Here is a 24,450-nt window from a genome sequence, read left to right as displayed (position 1 = left end):
CTGGACTTCTGATGAAGCGCAGTGAATTGAGTGACCTGGCTTTGCCACTTCTGCCCCCAGTTCATGGGGGGGGGGGGGTGGCACACATTTTAAAACAGATTTGTGCTCATAAATGTACAAGATGGATTAATCACGTAAAAACATGTCGTCTAATTAGTATAAGAGTTGAAATGTAACTTTTTTCCTGATTAATTCTGCTGCTGCATCACTTTTTTTTGCAGCTTAGCCTATCAGACATTTTGTATTTATTGGCTATAGTGAAAATCATTGGAGTTATTAATTGACACTAAAAGATTCGGGAAGTCTGCTCATCATTAAGAACATTGTTTAGCAGACATTCAGTGCTAAACAACATAACTTGAACATAATAGGTCTATTTATTGATCACTTCCTAATAGGTATCTAATCATTAGTAGTTGTGTCCTCTAAAAGTAAAGCATCAAGGCTACAGTAGCACTTGACAAGGTAGTAGACCAGTTCATAAATAGCAGGCTGTTTATGTTTATCATTTGCCTAAAGTATAATGACAACAGCCGTTGGATTTGACCAACCTGGTGCCGTATCAGTGCAATGACATAAAGATGTGTATAAAGATGACATGGTTATATATTTACGTAACTGGTGGTGATGATTGCTCACATGCTTTGCCATGTGTTAAACCGGCCTGTCTGTTATTCATTTAATTCATGGCTGCATCCCATCAATTATTCAGCAGCACACTAACAAAACACTGATGAACAGTTGACCCACTCAAGACGTTAGTTATTTTATGCCAAGCAGCACAATCTGCCAAGAGGATCTCTTCCCCCGCCTTGACTAATAAGACGTTTCTCTGCCGATTTGTCGTCTTTCCTGATCACACATAAATGATAGCCACATGCTGACTGCTGACTCCCTCTCCCACACACAGAGTCCCTCCGGGGTGCCCGGGTGCTAGAGCAGGGTGCCAGTACAGGCGACGGGGAACAGTTGGCATCCCATCACGCCAGGCTGGGTGCCCAGATAGTAGGGACATGAGGAGGAGGGAGCACACGCCTTATGAAGGTCTGTGCTCTCGAAGATTCTGTCTGATGCAATGTGTCACCTGCCTGCTGTGCACTTCCTTTTCAACATCCATCTCTCTCGACTTCGTCTTTGGCGAGAGCTTTTATTGTTCTTCAGACATTAGAATTATACGGTCAACTCTGTGAAGCAGTGTCTATACTCGCAACAAGGAAAATCACGGTCGCTCTGATTCTATTCAGGCATAATCTGATTATATCTCAGGCATAACAGCACTACAAATGAAGGACTGTAGTGTAGAGAGAGATCATAACATTTCACTCGGGCCCAAAAAAAAATTTAACTTTGAAAAAAAAAAGGTTATTTTTTGGTCTGAGGGAAATGTTATATGGTCTCTCCTGATTCTAAATATAGCTGAATCGCGTGGTTTGACAAAGCAACACCATTTTTATACACATTTTACAAAATGTAGACGGAAAAATTAATGGCGAATGAAATCCCTTGGTTCGTATGCTGAATGCGGAAGAAGGCGTGACTTTGGCACTCTACATTACTGTATGTGCATGATTGTGGCTGTGATGTGTGGTTCTGTCCCTGTCCTGCAGATGGCAGTGAAGTCTGATGCTGGGCCCCAGAAGGCTGGCAGGGGGGACATGTGAGTGGTCAGACCACCTGGGTAGGTTCAGGTTTCTGGACCAAAGCCTCTTTCACACAGAAGGGAGAAGCCTGAATACAAGGAGCTTTATCAGTGGTTTTGTGTTGTGTGAGTGGGGTAAAACCCAACAGTCACTTCACCACAAACAGGCTTGACGCTGCTTTCATGCTGTTGAAAGATGCGAGTAAACAAAAAGTATTTTTCTGTGCATTGCACTATTCATTATGCTCTTTCAAAGATGCAACTGGTACATGGCACAATATGACATTATTATTACAAAACCCCCTTTCAAAAACCTTGAAACTTTGCTTGCATTCATATTGGCCAATAAAAAAATGCACTTGACTCTTTTGTGTTGCTTAGCAACGAAAGCAGTTGCTGGATTTTATATATGAAATAGCAGCATGCCACCAATCTGGAGACTTACAGGGTGCAGTGAGCACATGTTGGTATGAAAGCAGCCATGGTGCATCTCAAACTGAAACATTGCTGGCGTTTCTGGGTGAGCATGAGGGGCTGGGAATCACCAGAGGCCCCACGATACGATATCATCACCATACTTAAGTCACGATACGGTGATATTGTGATTTTGAAAAAATCGATACTTGCCGTCCGTATATCGATACAATATTGCCAGGCAAGATATTGTGATACTCTGCTGTATCGATATTCCATCCTACCCCGAAGCATTCTATATACATATGTGTTTGCCATGTGGATGCTGCTATGCTGGGATTGACAGAAAAAATGTGCTTCATTCTGAAATGACAAAAGCCTCGAGCCATTTCACTCAATTTCTTCCTATCTTTTTTTTTGTATTACCCTATAGACTTATCTGCAGTTACCACCTCCGCTTTTTCTATCAGAGAATTGGACGTGATGCTGAAGCAGCTTGGTGGTGTGATTTGAAGTGTTTTGATTGGGTGTGCATGTGCGTGCGTGTGTGTGTGTGTGTGTCAGGTAAATGTCCTTAGCTAAGGGAGCGTGGCGTCAGTGCGCAGGCTCCGTCACAGTTGTGTCTTCTGTGCTGGGTGAGTGTGTGCTGCTGCACAGACACCATTATTGACAGTTATTTGCTCAGGTCTGTTGACTGATATCACAGTAATTGAAGCTCATAAAGGCCTAGCGCCGCTGCAGCCACCTCATAAGCAGACCAAACAGCAGCAGTGAAGGGTATTGCAGAGAACCTCCTGGAGACAAAAGGGAGAGTTTGTGTGCAGAAGGCTGCTGTAACTTTGAAACTGAACGTCCCTGAACTGTTTTTTTTATTTTTTATTTTTTTGTAAATCAATACTCCTTTCATGGGCCCCTGCACTGCTGCCACTAGTGTGCAGTGAAAAGACATGAGCCTCGCAGCGATGTGTCAGTCACCATCAGGCACTTTATATACACGGAGTCCGTCATGGGGAAAGGTGCACCCGCAGGCACCCACCAGAAGGAGTCCTTTGTGACCTGCCATACATCTCATTCACCATGTTTATTCAGACTGGTTCCCCCTCTTTCCTGAACCTGCTCACTCAAAACTCCTTCACACATACTGAGGAAATCACTGGAGTGTTGAAGGAAGGACGTGCTATGCACGGTCTGCTGCAGCTACTGAGGCGTCCACCGGGGGCCCCACCGAGGGATTTAGACCCCTCTTACCTCCTTCAGATGGATGAGATGTGTCAGATTGAGTTAGTCCTCAGAGTGTTGTACACACAGTGAGGCGTTTGTGGTTTTCTGGCAGTCGGCCATCTTTAATCTAGGGTGACTAATAAGTTGGAGAGTGGAACAGTAGAGCATAAGGACAGAATAGACTGTAGCACTGGTCTTTACAAAGATGTCTAAGCAGCTCAGCATGCAGAATGTGCCTTATAGCCTATATATGGCTTCAGATCCATCTCCCTCGTGACTGTTGGTGCTGATGTGAGAAATGCGTGCAAAACACATGCAGCAACACCTTTGTATTAGGGGTTACTTTTTATTACACTTTCAGAAAAGGCTCCATCACACATTTATTAATGAACAATGAACATGTATAGTACTAATAACATTCAGGTAGCATAATTGCAAAGAGGATTTTAAAACAAGTTGTGTTGTAATATAGATATTTTGACATTTTTGTAAACCTTTTATTGAATTTGAAAAGATGAAAAAAAATCCTTATTTTATTTGTGTGCAAAGCATGCAGTATTTCCCCAATATTTCTGGGGTTCCATGAATGTCACTGCTTTACTACACCCGTTTGTATAAAGGGATGTAGTGGTCTGGTTAAGAGTTCAATTAGAACATTTTAAGTGCATTTGTATAATGGGCAATTTTAATATTGTGACTTATCACTAATGAAGGAATATGGTGGAGTTTCTTAGTTACGATGCAAAAATGAGAATGCGAACAGATTCTGAACGGGAAGGGCTCTCTGCAGGTTCATCTCAGCCTGAAGAGCATTGCTTGTGCTGAGAGGCAGACTGGGACTTGTTGTTCTTTGATCAGCATCACAACAAAATCACTAGTCTTCCACTCAGCACTACCAACACACTTTCACGCCATCTCCTCTCCTCGCCTCTTCTCTCCGTTCTGCTGCTTGCGCCACATCCACTGCTTGAACCTATAAAAAAAAAACTCAGAAAGAAATTGGACCTTGAAACACCGGAGAGGTTTATACTCCGTACGGTTATTCAATGTTACATTGTGGTTTTGCAGGGTCACCTATATGGACATGTTGGAACGTTTCATGATGTGTTGTGTGAGATACAAGCGAGCACTGCTGCTTATCTGAATGCTGTATTGACAGCATGTGAACCTCAGATATAGGAGATAGAAACACTACATGCAATTGCAATCTCCCTCGCTCTCTCTCTCTCTCTCTCTCTCTCTCTCTCTCTCACTCTACCAATTTCTCTCTGAAGCCTGTTGACATTCCATCCTTCCTTTGTTGTTCTAATGCCAACCTTTCAGCCCCTCAAAAGAGGGAGACAGGAGGAGAGAGAGAGAGAGAGAGAGAGAGAGAGAGAGAGAGAGAGAGAGAGAGAGAGAGAGAGAGAGAGAGAGAGAGAGAGAGAAAAAAGGGATCACAGCACAACGCTTGGAATAAACGGCGTTCACCATATGCTATGAAGAGCAAACCTAATCATAGGACAATTTGCAATTATACCCTATCAAGTGCTGGAGACGGCACGCTGAAAATAGACCTTCAAACTCAATGGTGATTCCATGATATTCGTAATGTGTTCTCTTTCCGGTAAATCACATGTGGACCGAGAGAGAGAGAGAAGAAGAGACAGACAGACAGAGATTGACCTTTTTCACAGCAGTCATGTGGTGTCTAAAAGGCAGGAAGTAACACAGGTGCAAGCAGAACATGAATGAGGGTTTCCCAACTTCCAATCCATTTAGGTGTTCCAGTGCCGAGGCCCTCGTTAATGTTTTGCTCGCACCTGTGTTACTTCCTGCTTTTTGGACGCAAAATGGCTGCTGTGAAAAAGGCGGCTTGTCCTCCATCTCCAGTATGTTTCTAGGCTGGTAGCTATGCAACAAGACTGGGAGTCATTGGAAGAGGGGGATGGGAAGAGGGGGGCCTTAGCAAGGAAGGAAGGAGGGAAGGAAGGACAGAAGGAAGCAAGGAGAGGGGTCCTTGTACACTACAGTTGAGTCCTTATTGCTAACTATAGAAAAGAGGTAGTGTTGAGCAGAGGCAACACTCAGATGGCAGCTCAAGAGGAGACTCAAGAAGAAATTACCAATATTTTAACTGTCATTTTTATAGCATTTGTCTGGATAGAAATGGCTTCATTCTCTGTTGACAAATACAATATCTTGTAACCTGTTATTCAAACATCTGACATTCAAAACGGCACCAAACCAGTTTGAGACCAACAGGTCATTTGAATGCTGATAGTCTAAAGGTCAATTATTTAATATCGGTCTTTTGGTATTCAGTAGACATGTATTTTACTTGATAAATAATCGCAACCAATCGCCTGTGGGCCACTCGGACGGGGGATGCGAGCAGAACCTCGTCTCGTCGTGGGAGCTGTCCAGTGTCTCGGTGCTGAATGACGCCCTACTTTCCCCCCACGTCCATCTCTCCTCAGCATCTCGGCCCGGGAAAAAACATGCCACCTGTTGCTGCACCAAAGTTTTCTTTCAGCAGATTATAAACCCCGAAGACCGTCGATGTCTGACACACAATCTGCAACAATCCTAACCCCAATGTGGAGTAGAGTAATTATTGTTTTTCAAATCACGGAGACATGACGACATAATAAATAGCCTATTATTTTCCCCAGGCGAGGCAGGAAGAGGAAGAAAGGCTCTCATTTATTTTCCCTTTAGACGCCGTCTGGATTTGCCACAGTATTTAGCCAATGTTTTCCCGGGGCTTTAGAGCTTTTTTTCCCTCGTAATTTATTCAATCATGAAGAGTCTAGTACTGCAAATCATGCAACGCAGCTCCATGTTTTTTGTGTGCAGCGAAAAGACTGAGATATAGCCTATTATGTAGGCTACAATATCATGCAAATAAATAGTCTTGCATTCTCCAAACGTAAGAGGAGAAAGTGGTGGACTCACCGTTTCACGATGGGAACAACAGGTGATGGCGAGATAGTGTTATGTGTGAGTAGCCGCTAAAGCCGCGGCTGGCTGGCTGCGTCTCTTTCGCTCTTCGGTTTCTGGTGGAATAAAACGTAATCTCAGCCTGTGTGAACCCTCCCATCTGAGGTCCACGTAATGGTTATCATGATGTTACTAGGTAGGTCGGAGAAAGATGGATGTCTGTTTATATAGGTCCGCTGTCCACGGAAGAGGAGGAGGGGTGGGTCATTGTGGAGTGACGATTACAAGAGACTTAATTGACATGCGATTTTTCCCCCTCAGGTCTATTAAAAGGGTGCGGCCGACAGTCAAATTAAAATACATTAGGCTATGTGTGAACGTATGGCCATACAACGTGAAATACTAGATCTGTAGTTTTAAAACGTGATTGAGAAGAGGCTTTCGCATGCCCTATATATTTCGTGCAGTTAACATGAAATGGATCCCTATATTATGCCAAACATGGGGAAATGGTGGGAAATAGTCTAACCACAGTAAAGCCTATGTTAAGGCTTGACTGCAGGATGATTGCTTAACATCTAGGTAGGCTAATTAATGATTTTATTTATTTATTTGTTTATTTTGCACAAATGACTGGAGGTAAAGCATGACGGGGTCCAAGCATCCGGTGACCTGGTGGTTATATGTCAGATATAGACACCAACTATTATAAATATATAGGCTATGCATTGCATATAGTACACCAAGTTTGTAGTAAGTAGTCAAATAATAGTAGCAGTAGTGGTGGTGGTAGTAGAAGTACGAGTAGCAGTAGTAGTAGCAGCAGTAGTAAGAATAGTAGTGGTGTGGCCAGTAAGGGCGTGATGGTCAGTAAGGGCTTTATGGTCAATAAGGGTGTTGTGGTCAGTCTGGGTGTTGCGGTCAGTCAGGGCGTTGTGGTCAGTAAGGGCAGTGTGGTCAGTCAGGGCGTTGTGGTCAGTAAGTGTGTTGTGATAAGTCAGGCTGTTGTCAGTCAGGGCGTTGTGGTCAGTCAGGCCTTTGTTGTCAGTCAGGACGTTGTGGTCAGTAAGGGTATTGTGGTCAGTCAGGGCGTTGTGGTCAGTAAGGGTGTTGTGGTCAGTCAGGGCTTTGTGGTCAATAAGGGTGTTGTGGTCAGTCTGGGTGTTGCGGTCAGTCAGGGCATTGTGGTCAGTAAGGACATTGTGGTCAGTCAGGGAGTTGTGGTCAGTAAGTGTGTTGCGATAAGTCAGGCTGTTGTCAGTCAGGGCGTTGTGGTCAGTCAGGCCTTTGTTGTCAGTCAGGACATTGTGGTCAGTAAGGGCATTGTGGTCAGTCAGGGCGTTGTGGTCAGTAAGGGTGTTGTGGTCAGTAAGGGTGTTGTGGTCAGTAAGGGTGTTGTGGTCAGTCAGGGTGTTAAGGCCAGTAAGGGTGTGATGGTCAGTCAGGGTGTTGTGGTCAGTAAGGGCAGTGTGGTCAGTCAGGGCGTTGTGGTCAGTAAGTGTGTTGTGATAAGTCAGGCTGTTGTCAGTCAGGGCGTTGTGGTCAGTCAGGCCTTTGTTGTCAGTCAGGACATTGTGGTCAGTAAGGGCATTGTGGTCAGTCAGGGCGTTGTGGTCAGTAAGGGTGTTGTGGTCAGTAAGGGTGTTGTGGTCAGTCAGGGTGTTAAGGCCAGTAAGGGTGTGATGGTCAGTCAGGGTGTTGTGGTCAGTATATATACAAGCCCCTGAGATGCCAAGTTGCTTTGAAAAGATGTCATTTAAACCCTGTTTTTAGCTGAAATCTGCACTGGAGCTATAGCAGCTGATGTACACCAACTAGGGTACAACCTTGCTACAGTGAAGATTTCAGCTAGAATCAGGGTGTAAATGACATCTTTTCAAGTCAACTTGGCATTTTTTTATTTTTCTGTTGTTACGTTTTTGCTCATGGCCAACTTCACACTCAGCAGACAGCTCTCTGTGCAGACAGCTCTCTGTGCCTGTTGTGGTTGGAGTGCAGTTCTCCTATCTTGGTGCGCGATATGTCCAGACTAGTGCTTTACCCAGTGCACTGACTGTATGCAAGTACCTCATAGGACCCCACTTCAAACAAACTAAACTATCCCTTTAACAAAATCAACTCTCAATAAGTGTCAAACTAAATGAATGCCTGCAAAACAGTTTCCGGATATGTGTGAGATTATGTGCAAAATAAATCAGCATTGTTTTTCGGTTGAGTATCCCTTTAAGGCCAAAACTCTAACATCTCTTAGTTGGCTTTAATTAAATATAAAAGAATAGGAATACAATTCAAATCACATCAACACATTACTGTCTGTCACTTAAAATCACCTTCATACCGTCCCTTTACATAACAATGAAAATATATTTCAGATTATGTAAACTTCCCTTTAGACTCACCGATTTTGCTTTCGGAGGTTTCATTCAACAGGTTTCAAATATAAGATTTTTAAGGTTGAATTGGATGTTGAAAAGGTGTTGGAAAATTAACGTTCCACTATAAACACTTAACACTGTGTATCTGGTTGTTGTGCATATATGTATGTATGTGACATGAATGTATGTCTGATGGCATTTATTAGTTAATGACGCTGGGAAAGTGGGGAAAACAGTTCAATTCTCTTTAACCAAATCACACACATTTAGGCTATTCTATATGTGATCTCCTTTTGATAACAAATAATAACTGAAACTGATGTAATGTTTGTTTTTACTTCGATTCACTGAGCCTCCCCTGAAACTGCTTGGAGCCCCCCTGGGGAGGCCCGCCTCCCACTTAGAAAACCTCTGGCATAGGGTGCTTTGGAAAACAACTGGGTCATACAGCTTAAATGCAATATCATACTCCTGCTTATGTGCACAGCACACACACACACGGACACACACTTATTCTGTTCAATCAAATAGACTTTAGAGGATCAAGTGTAGCACCGCAGGGTTGAGATAGGCCCACTGATGTTCTCAAACCTAATGCCGTCTGTCACTTGTAGCCCAAAGCAGGCTTTATCATCTTATGGCAGGATCTTTCTTCAAGGTCTCCTCATCAAGGTCCCCACACATGACACCTCAGACCCCCACTTGATCACATTTTGTCTGAGGGCCACCCCCATCTGAGAGGATTTCTGTGGTTGGATATGATTTTGGTACAGAACCAAACAGAACCGGACAGCTGTCTGTTGTCGGTTGGGAGAGAACAGTGGGAAGAGTGACATTTAGGTGCAAGTAATCCCGAGAACAGAGGCCTTTATTTGTCATCTTGTGAGTCATAGTTACAAGTTCTGCTACACTTGACCTGCCAATCTAGCCCTGTCTGAACCGCACTGATCTGGATCTGAAATCTATCTATCTATCTATCTATCTATCTATCTATCTATCTATCTATCTATCTATCTATCTATCTATCTATCTATCCATCCATCTCACTCTCTCTCTCTCTCTCTCTCTCTCTCTCTCTCTCTCTATGTGTGTGTGTGTGTGTGTGTGTGTGTGTGTGTGTGTGTGTGTGTGTGTGTGTGTGTGTGTGTGTATGTATATATATATATATCCTACTTGTTTGAGCTGCTGTAAGGAGTGAATTTTGCACTTGTGGGATCAGTAAAGGCTAGCTTATCTCTTAGACTAGTACATAACAGGAGCATAAATGCACGAGTGAGGATCTGATGATCTGATGGGTGAACCTCAATCAAAACATGAATCATGGCCGTCTCATTTGTAGTCAAAAGGCCTTAACGAAACAAATGGCTCCATGTTGTTGTTTTCTGAAGGGGAAGGGGTGTTTGTGCTTGTGATCAACGCCAGTGACATGTGCTTCAATAAGACTCAACTTTATAAATAAGAAAATGCAGAATGGGTCAAATACACTATGTGGATGTATGGGTGAGGGGACAATTCATCTTTCTTCTAATATATAATAGAATGACACATCCCCCCTTGTCTACTCTACAACAACCAAATCTACGCCTGTGTTTGACAACATGTTTACAGGCTGTGTGGAAAAATAGCCTGCACTTTGTACCCGTCCCATCCCCCCATCAGGAACCCATCAGTGCTTGTGCAGAGAACCACTGTCTATTTGTAAATGAGGCACATGAGTGACCCTCTCATGCGCTTCTATTCCTCTGGCAAAATGACCAGGAAGAGCCTGGGTAGCTGGAGCTATTAGGTTCCACAAAAGCCTTGGCTCCTTTGATAATATGCTTGTAGGCTCATATCAATGCAGCACTAGAGAGGGTCTTATAGGGAGGATCCTGGGGGGAAGATCTCGCTCGCTGTGTGGTGAAGCTTAGTTGTACACTCTATGTTGCCTCTTGATAGAAACATTGGGACGTAGGATTATGCATATCCGACACCCCCTTCTGTTCTTTCCCTGCTTTCAGGGCTTAATGTTACATCTCTCCAACAATGCAGACGGAGGAGATGGAATGTATTAAGTTCAAACGAGTGATCTGATCATTATAATGGACTATGCATGCTATTTACTTTGCATTGTGATTCAGTTTGATGGGGAGCATCTGCCCCCAAGCTGGTGTAGAAGGCTATATTAGCTGAGTCACATACCGCTCCTGATATTGGGTTATCTGCAACCAATCCTCATAGTTTCCAACTCCTACTAAATGGTTGCTAGCAACAACAAACTGGTATTCAGTATTCGCTGTCACTGTCTATAAATCATAGCAACACTCCAGGGGACGCAGTCATTTTGTGTGGTGACAACCCTCCCACTCGTTCTGTCACTCGCAGGAGCCTGGTGGATGGGGTCGCCATTATGCTGATTGAGTGCACCTGGACCGCGGTGTACTGATTGGGCTTAAGAAGACCTTCAGACGGAGATGGTGACCATTCAGCCTCTCTCTCCCTCCGTCCTCCTCACCAATGCATTTCTTTGTTCTGCTCGTTTGTTGAATGTCATTTGTGTTGTTGATTTCAGTTAACAAATTATTCATATTTTAACTTTCACTTTGGCGTGCGTAGCCTACGACTCCCCTCTTTGTTACTTCCTTGAGCCAGGTTGTAACATTTGTATTAAAGAAATACTACGTAATGAACATGACACAACATCCATTTTCTCTTCACCTGGATCATTTTTGGGATGAAACCCTTCCGCTATTATTTACAGTGACCAAAAAACAAACATTTGTTGCTTAAAGTGATAATACAGAAGATTTTTGTTTTGTTCTCTTGGGTGACACCTATTGGCGATGAGTGGTAATTGCAGGTGAGATCCAAACTCAAAGATCCAAAATCAATGGGCCATAGGCTCAATCTCCATCGTGTTAACTCACTATCACATAGATAGTGAATTAACACTATCACATAACTCACTATCACATAGATAGTGAGTTAACAGACATTTATTTCGATGAAAATCTTCCGTATTATCACTTTAAATTTACAAGAGCCATTAGGATAGGCCGCATGGCAGAGGCCGCGCCAGGGAGATTTGGGAGGCGATCGATCAACACTTGGTTCATATACTCTAAGGGCCACAACTATGACTTGATGCTGTGGGATTGGATTGATAATATACTACAAATATCCAGTCTACCAGAGCACAAGGTGGGGCCACAGGACACTTTGTGGCCAGTATAAAAAGTTGTGCAGTAGCTAGTCTCAACGCCAGATCCATGAGAGTTCTTACACTGATACACTACGTTACTGCATGCTGCAGAGCTCTCTCTGGGTCTGGGACACTTTCCCTCAGAGGGCTGGTTATGGGATGGAACTGTTCACTTGGCTAGTCATTATGCCAGTGATGGCTTCAGTCCTCTCCAATCAGTAACGGCTTTGCGATCAGACAACACGGGAGGCGCAGCACATTTTTCGAACCGCTCTCTCATCGGTGCTACGACCTGTCACTCGTTCAATTTCAACCCGCCTTCAAAACCAGCAGTGGCTGTTAACTGGCACAGACTCACTTATGTAGTATGCGGAGCGCAGCGATTCAACGTAATATTTGAGTCTGGCGAGAGACTATGTAAAACATGTTAAGCTTACCTAGGCTACTTCAAGAGTGTTATACCTCTCTCTGGATATTATACCTTCCCCATGAGCCTATGATAAATTGAGTAAACAGGTATTCCTATGAGTGTTGTTTTTCACCTTTAAAGTAACCTGGCTAAGGCTGGTGCTCTTATGGTCTATGCTGATTATCAGCCTAGTAATAGGCCATGTGTAGCATAACATTCATTGATTGCAAACTGATCAAAGGATGGCTCCCTCTGGTGTTTACTTGGGAGTTGAGCAACACTGGAAGCTAAATCTACTGGATGACGTATAGCATGTTGTTCAGAATGGAAACCCAAACCGATACTGTAGTACTTACAGTAGAAGCCAAAATAATGAACATCATAACTCTTAATAGAGCACAATAATTATATTTCAAACACCATGTTTCATGTGGTAATAACCAGCAAATACCTGTGCTATAGCATCATACTGAGGGGTACCTCTTTGATATGGCCTGCGATACTTCATAATAACAGGAATCAGGAATAAGTCTGATCATCAGACTGATTCTACAGGTGTTCAAAGAGTTTTGTCTACCAGACAATGAAACAGCCAAAAGACAATATACAAGATATGAGGATTTAATTATTCAACATCTCTCAGTACAGAAATATTTCTTTTATCTTTGTTAACATTCTTTCGGTAATTCAAGTTGGCAGCATTGTTTTTGTTTTCGAAGTGGCATTTAAAAGAATGTGCACAAAGTTCAGCATTGAAACTGCCCGTCGACTTGCCTCAGTTAACACGGAGAGTAAACAAACATGCCATGGCTGTACAAGAACCTTCGACTTCACGGCGCAAATAAATAGCATTCCTTTAAAGGTGGTGCACTAAGTTCACTCAACCGAACACACAAACTGGGAAATGAGAAAATGAAAAATCAAAATAATTATAATCAAACACTTGCTAATGATATCAAAGTTTCCTTTTCAGATCAAAGAAAGTACAATGGCGTGATTCCTTACTGTACTCAACACAGAAAGGGTGTGAGGTCAAAGACGAGAAGTGCCGCGGACTGAAGGATCTCACCAGACACAAAGGACAAAGCAAAAAGCCCTGCATAGGACAGCATGTCACGGGTTGGTTCTTGCTCACTTTGCTAAAGCTGCTATAGAGAGAGGCCAAAGTGGAACGTCACTTCCTGCTTCAGGACTGTACCGGAGATTTTCATCCACCATTTATTTTCCCATAGACATTTCGTAAAATGCTTATAAAAATAGTTTTACTTGTTCAAACCAAACAGAACAGATATATTTAGAAACAGGAGAGATCGCATAACATTACACTTGGAACAAAACGTAAAAAAATGCAGGTTTAAAGAAGTAAAACTCTTTTTACAAGCATTTTACAAGATGCCTATGGGAAAATAAATTGCAGAAGTAAGATCTCTGGTACAGTGCTGAAGCAGGAAGTGACGTTCTCTTTGCCTCTCTATACTGAAAAGCCAGTTTTTTTTATGTTTCCTTGCCTTGCCTGATATTCCAATTCAAAAAGGTATGGGGGGGAAAAACTGAGTGACAAGCGGTGTAGGAATAGGAATGTACTGTGAAAATACAATGTTATCCCAAGAAGTGACATCAAGTGATTTTCTTCTAAGATGCGCTACATGCAATGACATACTTGTTTTTCTGAGATTATGAAACAGTTCTAGCCTCATAAATGAAAATAATGTCAATGGTTGAAACAATTAAGAACAGATCAGAACATTTAAAACAAGAGCAAATACCTGTCCAATCCGTTATGTTAAACACAGTTCTCAAAAATGTTTACAGGATTAGGAAATGTGATTTTGAATTATGAAACATTATTTGCTCCTCAGTAAAATATAGAAAGACAAGCAAGGATTTCTCTGCATACCCTATCCCTTTAAGGCAGGAACAAAGTAAAAACACAATCCACAGATTGGACCAGAAACTGTAGTAATTACACACACAAAATAAGCCTAGTCGCCTGCCAAATACACTAGTAAGAATATATGTTAAAAATATGTAAAAACAAAAAACAAAACAGAACAAAACAAAAATAAATAGACATTCAAAACGGACAAACTCAATATTTGGCAGGTATGCACAATGTCAGTCTGTAAACAAAACAGAATCACGTGGGGAGAGAGCACCCCGAAAGTCTCCTTTACATTGGAGAGCACTGATGGTCTGGTGGAGGAGGGGTACGCTGGAGAGCACTGATGGTCTGGTGGAGGGGGGGTACGCTGGAGAGCACTGATGGTCTGGTGGAGGAGTGGTTGTGGGGGCACGCTGGAGAGGCAGTGGTTTGATCATTCAAAAGGAAGCAGACTACACCTCTGTCCTCGATGCTCTGGCTGTGCATCTCAATGCTCACTGGCTCCTCCTTCCGTCGGCTACAACTTGGCTAACTGATTATGGGAGAGGGGGGGTGGGGGGGTTCTGTAGACTACTCAATGAAGGGGCCCGTCTACAGCCTGGGCTCCAATGGACTTTAACATGCGGTAATAAATTCTATTCCTATCTCTTCTTTACCTCCCCCCCCCCATCCCATAGTACAGAGGCCTGCCTACTACCGGATCCTTGTGAAGAGATTCAGCACCGACACAGACTCCTAAAGGGGGGGGACAGAAAAGCCATGTGAGGAGGGAAGGAAAGGACTATGAGAAATATTTAATATTCTGAGACACTGCTAAAGTCAAGTCAAATCACAGGACGCCACAACAGGGAATGGCTTCAGCAGAGCATTTAGAAATGGATTGATTATGATGGAAATGGCAGTCACAGCATGGAGATGAGGTGAGGGGTTACCTTAGTGGACCTCATCTTGCTGAAGACATTCCAGAACCGCAGTGTTTCGTCTCCTGCTCCCGTCACGATGGCCTCTCCGTCGGGCGACATGGCCTGCAACACAACTGGCATTAGAATACACTGAAGACACTGAAGACACTCGGAAGGACTGAGCACGGTCATTATAGCTGGGGATTCTTTCAAATTCAGTATAGTTTTAGTCCGTTTTCATTGTGGGCTCAGTAGTTTCTAGTTTAGTTTTGAATGAGTTTCAGATCTAGTTTTGGCAACACTGGCATTCTCTCATGTGGGCCGAACAAGGATAGAATAGGTTAGTAGGATATCGCCTTCTTGTGGCATTCAGTAAAAATAGCAAAAAAAATCCCCGCACAAAATCTATTATTTTTTTACCCTGCTCATACATAAAAAGACGATTATTTTATTTAGATTTACATTTTATTTGATAGTTTGTTGTTTTAGTTTTCACACTTTTAGTTTTGACTTGTAATTATAATTTACCGTAAATTCCGGACTATAAGCCGCGGCTTTTTTCCCGTTTTTTGGCCCCTGCGGCTTATATAACGGTGCGTCTTATCTATGGATTTTTTCAGAAAAAAAAAAAAAAAAAAAAAAAAATCTCTCTTTTTTAGCACTCTTTCTAACTATAAATCCACTTCTGTTTTAATTTCCTCTCTTGCCCTCTTTTCACCACACCGCGGACACTGTGTGCACTGTAAAAATAAACAACGGTGGTGTTGTGTTATGTTGTTTTGTTGAAATGTTACGGTAATACGGTAAATGGGAGCTTCCTCAAACAGCCATCTCTTTCCCGACAATCCCCTCTGTGCGTGACCACTTACATATGGTAATTACGGTAAGCAAACGGCCACAAGCCCATCAACTCCCTCCCCCGACTACCAGGAGAAAATCACAAACTTCGGCGAATTCACACAAAGGAAGATCAAGGAATATTCCATCGAACCGGAGCAGATCATAAATATGGATGAAGTGCCTTTGACGTTCGACCTGCCACTCACTCGGACTGTTAACAAGAAGCGCCCTGGAGGATTCTTTCACCAAAAAAAAGCTTTGCTCGTTCTCGACAGCATGAGAACGAGCAGTAGATGATCATGAGGTGGTTTTTCAGACGTGTCGATATAGCAGTTTATCGCAAAAGTGTAATGGAAACACATTTTTCGCATTTGCACGTCATGTGACCCATATTATCCCTTGGAAAAGGAGCGGAAAATAAGTTTGGTAAGTAAGGTTCGATAGCCGTGTCAAAACCTCCGCAGCAAGTGGAAAACTTTGAAGCAACGCTACCTAGCAGAAAGACGAGTGTTGTGCAAAAGCGTAGCCGGGCAAATTAGATAATGTTTAATGGCAGAAATCGGTCCATGGTGACAGCAGGCTGCCTGTGTGCGCGCATTTGGCACAGCGGCGAGATGAGAGGATGAAAAGCACACACTGGTGCGGTGGTGCTGTCTGAAGTGAATACAGTGACTGTGAGTAGGCTAATACATTGCACACGTTTCAGGTGCAATTATAGAACCAAATCAGCCTTTTCCCCCCTCCATCTCTAAATCGGACCAGTTGTAGGCTATTAGGCTACCTTTTTTCCTCTGCCTGTCGCGCTGACTGCATTCACGCAGCCAGCAACATTTTGCGACTCATTTTCTTTTGAATTGATAATCAGGCTCGTTTATATGCATTGTAACTTCATGTTGGGATTTCCATTGACCATTGGTTGGATTTGAGCATGCAGGGGACGGGATATGGGGCAGATCCCCGTGCGTAATCACTGTGGCAGCTGCTGCAACGGGGAATCACTCAAACGCAACTTCAATGGAAACGCCTACAAGTCGCAATTGTACATTGTCGAAGTTGTAGAAATATCGCAATTCTTTTGCGAAAAACTGTAATGGAAACACAGCTATAGATGAAGAGGAGTTCGTTGGTTTTGAGTGACAATGAAGGAGAGAGGAGAGTGGTTGACGAAGCCACCCTGAACCTGTTCGTTTCCGACACTGAAGATGAGGACTTTGGTGGTTTCAGTACGCAGGAAGAAGAGGAAGACGAGCATTAGTGACTTGACTTCTCTGGTTACAGGTTTGCTGCACATATAGCCTATTGTTGTGTGATTTTGTCTGGGGATTAGTGACCTGACTTTTGTTTTGTTTTGTTGAAATGTTAATAAATGGGAGCTTCCCCAAACAGCCATCGCTTTCCCGACATTCCTCTCTGTGCACGAACCCTTTCATATGGTAATTAAACATCAAAACACCCGCGGCTTATAGACCGGTGCGGCTTATAGAAGAAAAAAATAGTCAATTTTGGTCCCGCGGCTTATACACCGGTGCGTCTTATAGTCCGGAATTTACGGTAGTTGACTAAATTACATTTACGAAAACATATTTACTGACCAAGTAGAGAACTCTGTAGGAGTGTCCTGTGAGTTTGGCCACTTGAGTGAGGGAGGGATACTTCCACACCAGGATCTGGTTCTGGGAATAACCATGTGTGCTGACCTGCAGGCGGGAAGAAGAAAACAAACACTTGCCATCATGAGACTTAAGCCTTCCCCCTGCATTGATAACAAGAGACCTAGACATGTGTTTGACTGTACGACAGCACCGTCCAGATCTGGGGACTCACCAGTTCGTTGGTGTGTTTGGACCAGGCCAGGTTGCAGACCTGAGAGCCGGTGTCGGTGCACTGCAGCGGCTGGGCGGTCAGCGTGTTCCAGAAGCGGATGCAGCGGTCGGCGGTGCCGCCGCCGGACGCCAGCAGGCCGTGCTGGTGAGGAGACCAGGCGATGGCCTTCACTGCAGCCAGGTGCTCTGTGTACTGCTGCACCGGGAGCACGCTCGAGTGGTTCCACACTAGCAACTGCAGGCAGGAGGGTGGAGAGAGACAAGACAAGTGAGAGGGGTGGAGGGACAGGGGAGGGGAGGGGGGGGAACAACAGGTACCCACTGATTTAGTCATCACTGCTTGAGGAACTGTTTGAAAGCTACTGGTACTGCTGTGTGGTTCATAAGATGTACAAGCAAGGTTCATACACATAAAATAAATAAATAATATAATAACACTTTTTCCAGACCTTGATTTGTTTTGAAGATTTTGTCTGGTGTTCATTATGATTTAAAAGGAGAATTTCGTTTTTTTTCAACCTGGACCCTATTTTCCACACTGTATGTATCTAAGGGACTCATCGTGACACATTTTTTTCAAATTGGTCGAGTACTCACTGAGATAGCTTTGTTTACAGCTTGAGCAATATGCCCAAACAACTATCAGTGTAACTACACAGGGCAATCCTGCACTGCATCATCAATACACGTTCACTAATAAAACTGCTTGTTTTGCCGTCTGCGGGAAGGCTCAAACTGTCAATAGTGTTTGGCAACATGGAACGAATTCTCCGGACAGAGAAAATGGGCATGAACAGGCGAGGAGGGGGAGAGAGAGAGAGAGAGAGAGAGAGTAGCAGGGAAGCTTGCACTGTGTCAACACGGAGGATTTCACCTCTCGTCAACAGCGATGTGCTGTGCTCCTTTCTCTCTCTCTCCTCTCGCCTCTTCATACGCACATTTTCTCTGTCCCACAGTAAACCCCGGAGAATAATACTCATGTATAGAGTCGTTTCCATGTTGCCAAACACTATTGACAAGGCTAACGTGACGTGGACTAACAAGGCTATCTCAGTGAGTACTCGACCAATTTGAAAAAAATGTCACGATGAGTCCCTTAGACACATACAGTGTGGAAAATAGGGTCCAGGTGGGAAAAAAACGAAATTCTCCTTTAAGCATGCTAACTAGGTCATATCACTGTAGATGAAGATTGTTCTTCACAACCACAAATATTAGAATATAGGGTTCCTACATTTCAGGCAGACCCTATGTTCTTGACTGGATGTGATTTTGATGGGTATCTGATATAATGCATGCTGATAGTGGCTGGGTAATAAGAGTGTCCCTCGATCTGAACATTATTCTTCACATCAACAAAAACTGTGGACTCCAAGTGTGTCTACACTCTACAACATAAAAGCTAGAATGATGTGTATCGGACCTGAACCACAACATTTTCCATACTTTTCCAGGCATCTTTTTCAAATTCCCAAACTATTCAATACCTGGAAATGATCAAATACATTTGTTATGCTTTTTCAGACCTGCGTAGAACCTGTACACCCTGTGTACACCTGTACAGGGTGTACAGGTGAGATGCCCTGTCTGTGTACCTTGTTATCATTTCCACCCGACGCCAGCAGCTGGTGGTCGGTGCTCCACTTGAGTCCGCAGACTTCCTGTCTGTGTCCCTGCAGACGACGTTCTGACTGGAGAGGCGGGGCCCTGATGTCACGCTGCAGGATCACCCTATCACGGCTCCCCGACGACAGCTGGTCGGCATTCCACGCCAACGCACCTGGAGGGCAGAGAGAGAGGCAGATTGAGGAGAGATGGGTGATGGGCGATTCCATATTATTCCTGCAACCGTCTCCACCTGCGTCTCTTTCAGCTTACCGACTCTGGCTGTGTGTCCTTCCAGCACAGAGAGCTTCTTCCCTGCTGCTGCATCCCAGATCTGTACATAGCCTTTATGAGTGCCCACTGCGACCAGGTTACCCTAAAAGCAGACAGCACACTCATCAGTTCCAAATAGCATCTAAGAGTCGTCTACAAATGTGGTAGTATGCTTATCAGTCAGGCTGGCTCGAAACCCCCCACACAAAATCTCAAATCTCTCAGAAAAGTACATTGATTTTTGTGGGAATAATACAACATATCAGCACAATGACTTGTTAAATGAGTATTTAAGGGGGGGGGGGGATAACCTTAAGGCGCAATCAGTAACACAGAAAATTACATGGATTTGCTGCAAGATAACAGCATAGGTTGTAAAAGAGAAAGAAATACAAACCCTCTCTGACCAGCCCACTGATGTTACAGAGTCTCCCTCTACTGAGAGATCACACAGACGTGTCACCTGAAAAGATGGAGATGAGGACAAGAAAACAGCCATGAGGGTAGATTACAACCTCAACCTCTTGTACATGTTATTATGTATGAGCCATGCATGGTGCTATCACTGAAAAGTACAAGGCTGGAATCGTGTAAATAGATCTTTTTCTGAATTTGATTTGAGCTTCACTAAAAATACTATTTGGAGTATTTTTTTTTTAAGATTTTTTTTTTTTTTTTTTTACACATTTGTGATCTCTGTTGCCGTTTGCTCAATACACTCAAGTTAACTGATCACACGCACTTGGCTGGTGCAGGCACTCCACAGGTAGACACAGGTGCCCAGTCCAACACTCAGGACATTGAGGGAGGACCAGTCCACTAGGTTGAGGTAGAAGTCATCCTGAAGCTCTGGAGCATCCAGAACTTTGAATGGAATTTTGGAAATTTTACGTGTAGGTTTCCTTGGCGACCGCAGCAGTTTTTGGCTGCAATGGACAACATAATAATTTAGAAATACAGGCACATAATGCAGGATAAGAATAGAATATGTCTTCATCTAGATTAGTGGTTCTCAAACTTTTCCACATAAAGGACCCCTAAACTGACACAAATTAGACCACGGACCCCTATTCGATAAGATTTTGTCCCAGGGTCGCATCTGATAAGGTTTTTGCTTTTAGACGTTTTATTACAGAAAGTATCCATGACCAAAATAGTCATACATTCTGTCATTGTGTTGTCATGGATGGAATTATACTGAAAATAAAATATTTTCCTTTTTGTAAGGACCCCACTTTGAGAAGCACTGATCTAGATGGAAGCAGTAATATTAGAGAAATGACAGCACAAGGAAAACACATTACCTGTTACTACTGACAGGTGATAGGGAATACGGAGAGACCGCATTTCCGTCCTCTTCTGGTAAAGCCCGTTTGGTACTAACAGAATACTACAAAACACAAAGACATGATTAACGTTACTTAGAAAAGATGCCTACCATTAACGGAATCAATTAAGGAATTAAAAAAATAATCAGCTAAAATTAACATTGCATACATTAAGGATTCCCATGTCAGTTATAGCTATATTAACATTTCTTACACTAAAAAGGCTCCTCTTGGCAGGAGTGGATGGCTGGAGGCGGCGGTCCTCTGACTGGGGGTCCTGCACTTTCTCGATGCCCGCTCCTAGCAGCTCGTTCTTGAGCAGGGCCGAGTAAGCCAGACCGTCCGCTAAAGGCAGAGACAGAGACAGAAATGAGGCAAGAAGGAAAATGAGAAAAGGAGACGAAGATCACGCTGCGTGTCCAATCTGATCAAATTCAAACACTGTGTTCCCTCTCCGATGCAATCCTTGGCTCTCAGACATCTCTAAGGATCAGGGGGAAATTTTCGCTAAGCTTTGTTTAGTGCTTATCTCCAGTTTCCACAAGCCTCCCTGGGCTTTGTAAACTAGAGAAGGTCAAATTGACTGGTTTAACTGGGACAGTCGGACACAGATACCAGTGGAAATAAGCTGAAAAAGGAACAAGACTGCACTCACACCAAATACACAGAGACAACAGAAAAGCACATCTGTTCCTTAGGATAACAGTGGATTGATTTACCTTTATTACTATCTGTTGTGCCATCTTTGGTTTTCCTGTTCTGATTGTGCGACTTCTCAATTTCCTGTCAGAAAAAAACAAACAAACAAAAATATCTCAACCAAATCTTTCAGATTACGGTGTAAAAATGGATCATAGAAAGTGAAAGAAGAATGTTAACGAATAATGCCATGTGTTCGCTTATTAACCATAATCAACACATTCGCCTTGAAGCTGGAATCTTGAAAACAAAACAGCGTTATTTTGGTCATGAGGAGATTGAATTGCAGGAGACTCACGTTGATGCGGTGGAAGTTGACACTCCAGTTGGCACCGGCTCGGGAGGGAATGAAGCGGTCGCCGTGCTTGCTGGGGGAGGACAGGGGGGAACTGGTGGGTGTCAGAGCTCGCGCCGCTCCTACGGCCTTCTACGCGAGGAGGGAGGAGGAGAGAGAGCGTTTATGAGCGGGAGACAAACGCAAGCAGGCACTGGACAACTCCACATCCAAACAGGAGGACAGTGTGCTCAGTGGCAGATTTGGGTATTTGTGCGAGGTGTTAAACAACAGGAGGTGGCGTTCACAAAAGCCAATCATTTGGTCAGTCTTGTTTTCACTCAACAATGGTCACACTGTCAAATGACAAGACTGGCTTGTCGGACTGTTGGTGCTCCTAACACATGGAGTGACACACCCTGACCCTTATCTTAATGCCTTTGATAGTTAGAAATCCTCTTTGGGAGGAGCTAGTATCACACTATTGTCAATATAATGGCCAAAAAGAAAACCCTGTGCACGTTGGTTTACATGGTTATTACTTCAAGAGATAGTATCGGTCCTGTTTGTACATGGCAGGGCCATTAAACACAAGCAACACACTTCCCAGCTGCCTTGCCCTTTCCTGCTACAGCAACGATATAAATCTTGAGCCTATAGAATTAATTATAATAAAATAAAATGTGTGCAATTTTCTATCCTTGCTCGGAGGCTGAACCTGAGCCTTACTTCTATAAAGACAAAGAACTAGTAAAACAAAACAACACTTCTTGTCTATAAAGATCCAATGCATTTCAGTGAGTCCATAAAGGATTGGTCAGACAGTGTGGAAAAGGGTATTCACTTACTGTGGGGCTGGCATTCTCGTTCTGGATGTTGATCTGCCTGAGCAGCCGACACTCATAGTCCTGGTCCATGATGACTGCAAAACAGAGAACACAACACACCAATAAAATCATCTTGCAATTCACTGAATGCAGATGGTACATACAGGTTACGAATACTGACACTTTTATTAAGGCAATCATGAATTGATTAATTCAGCACTGGGCAATAATACTGTCTAAACAACAAATATGTCTGATCTGAAGATGATGATCTTGACCAGCAATGCAGCAAAGTGCTGATATATGCCTGGCTGACAGCACAAGGTGGTTAATGAGTTGATGCAGGTCACTTCACTAGCTATATGTTAACCACCCACAGTTGACTGTCTAGCCGACTAGTTTCATGCATTCATGAATCATGAGTAAACTGGACAAATATTATGTTCGTAAAAGACAAAGACATTAGACGATCTGTAGTGGGGTGGGCCCAGTTTACCTCTTCCAGTAGCACTTGGATTAACGTTAACGTTATCTAAACCCCGGTTTTGTCTGCTGCTGCTGCACTGCAACTCACTAGCTAACGCCAGATCTCGGCTATGTTGTTTGTGTCGGGCAACATTTGTGTGTGAAAACCCTACGGTCAGTTATCGAGCTATATTGGGCGACAATCGATTAAATATCTAATGCGATCCCAACACACTGAAAATAAACAAAGCCCAGACGACTAACGTTAATCGTTCAACAGATAGCATAGACTGTAGAAAGGCAAATAGGCTAACGTTAGCCCAGCTGACTGAACTAACGTGAGCTAACGCTAGCTACCTGGCTAACACATTAGCAACATTGTTTGTTCACGATCTATATTTATATGAAAACGTACCGTGTGCTGTTAAACTATTCTCGCTATGCGCGGTTGAGCAACGTACCTTTCCAGTGTGGATTCCTGTCACAGATTAGCCGTTTTATATGTTTTTACTCTCAAAATGGAGTAAACAATCCAAATGTTTTCTTTACCGAACGTCCAATCGGGGTGCGCTAAGGACCATGGGAAAGATGTGACGTCGCCGTTTTTGAATCACTCTTTTGCGTTGCTAAGGAAACGTGGTCGCTCATTCTGCTTCTTTGCTCAGTCTCTAATCTCTCAAAACAGATTTTCTATTTGCATGAAACATTCAAGAAATCCAAAAAGTAATATATATACATAGTAAAAAAAATACATAGTAAAAATACACACAGCCACACACACACACACTTACATTACACTGTTCGCTCAGTCTTACAGAATTTTAGCCTGGCTGTAAGGTAGCGTCTACTATGTGCTGGATTATTTGAATCGGAACCCGCTGCAGGTGATCGATCAGAACCACGGGGGCAATCCGGCTGTTGTAAAGGCATTTAAACAACACAGAACCAAAACAGTCAGATACCAATGTGCGCCTAGGCAGTTGGTCTCATTTATATACCGACATTTATGACATCATCAATGACCTCACAGTTGCTCGAGTGACATCATCAATGACCTCACAGTTGTACGAGTGACATCACTAATGACATCAAAGCCGCTCAAGTGACATCACAGTTGTGTGAGAGTTACTGGTTTGAATCCGGCCCACGGGTGTGCCAATGTGTATAGTAGTCTCTTCAGTTGGTATGAGAGGGCCTTTTCTACACTGGCATTGCCAGACAAATTCAGATTACACTGCATTCACATGTGCAAATGCAATGCAATGTGAATTGGCTAATAGAATTCTGCAATATCAGCAGAGTACATGCCCGGGCAATGCAGGCAGGGTGAAAAATCAAACCGGCAAAACGTATCCTGCCCATACTGTCTTT

At 43.4% G+C, this 24,450-nt stretch overlaps 1 protein-coding gene across 1 annotated transcript; it reads right to left on the bottom strand.

Annotated features, from left to right (window-relative positions):
• Positions 1 to 12,784: 12,784 nt before the first annotated feature.
• Positions 12,785 to 23,638, bottom strand: LOC310797095 (fizzy-related protein homolog). Its single transcript, XM_083659385.1, has 14 exons — positions 23,541 to 23,638; positions 22,636 to 22,709; positions 21,812 to 21,940; positions 21,534 to 21,597; positions 21,029 to 21,159; positions 20,791 to 20,876; positions 20,229 to 20,412; positions 19,884 to 19,949; positions 19,487 to 19,589; positions 19,204 to 19,388; positions 17,610 to 17,843; positions 17,378 to 17,482; positions 14,976 to 15,068; positions 12,785 to 14,778 (listed from the first exon to the last, which is right to left on the bottom strand). Exons 2-14 carry the CDS (start codon positions 22,702 to 22,704, stop codon positions 14,737 to 14,739), a joined length of 1,491 nt encoding a protein of 496 aa, XP_083515511.1. The 5' UTR covers positions 22,705 to 22,709; positions 23,541 to 23,638; the 3' UTR covers positions 12,785 to 14,736.
• Positions 23,639 to 24,450: the final 812 nt, after the last annotated feature.

The sequence above is a fragment of the Poromitra crassiceps genome (genome assembly GCF_964638095.1).
Source record: "Poromitra crassiceps genome assembly, chromosome: 23".
Taxonomy (NCBI): domain Eukaryota; kingdom Metazoa; phylum Chordata; class Actinopteri; order Beryciformes; family Melamphaidae; genus Poromitra; species Poromitra crassiceps.
This window is presented reverse-complemented; position numbering and strand designations above follow the sequence as displayed.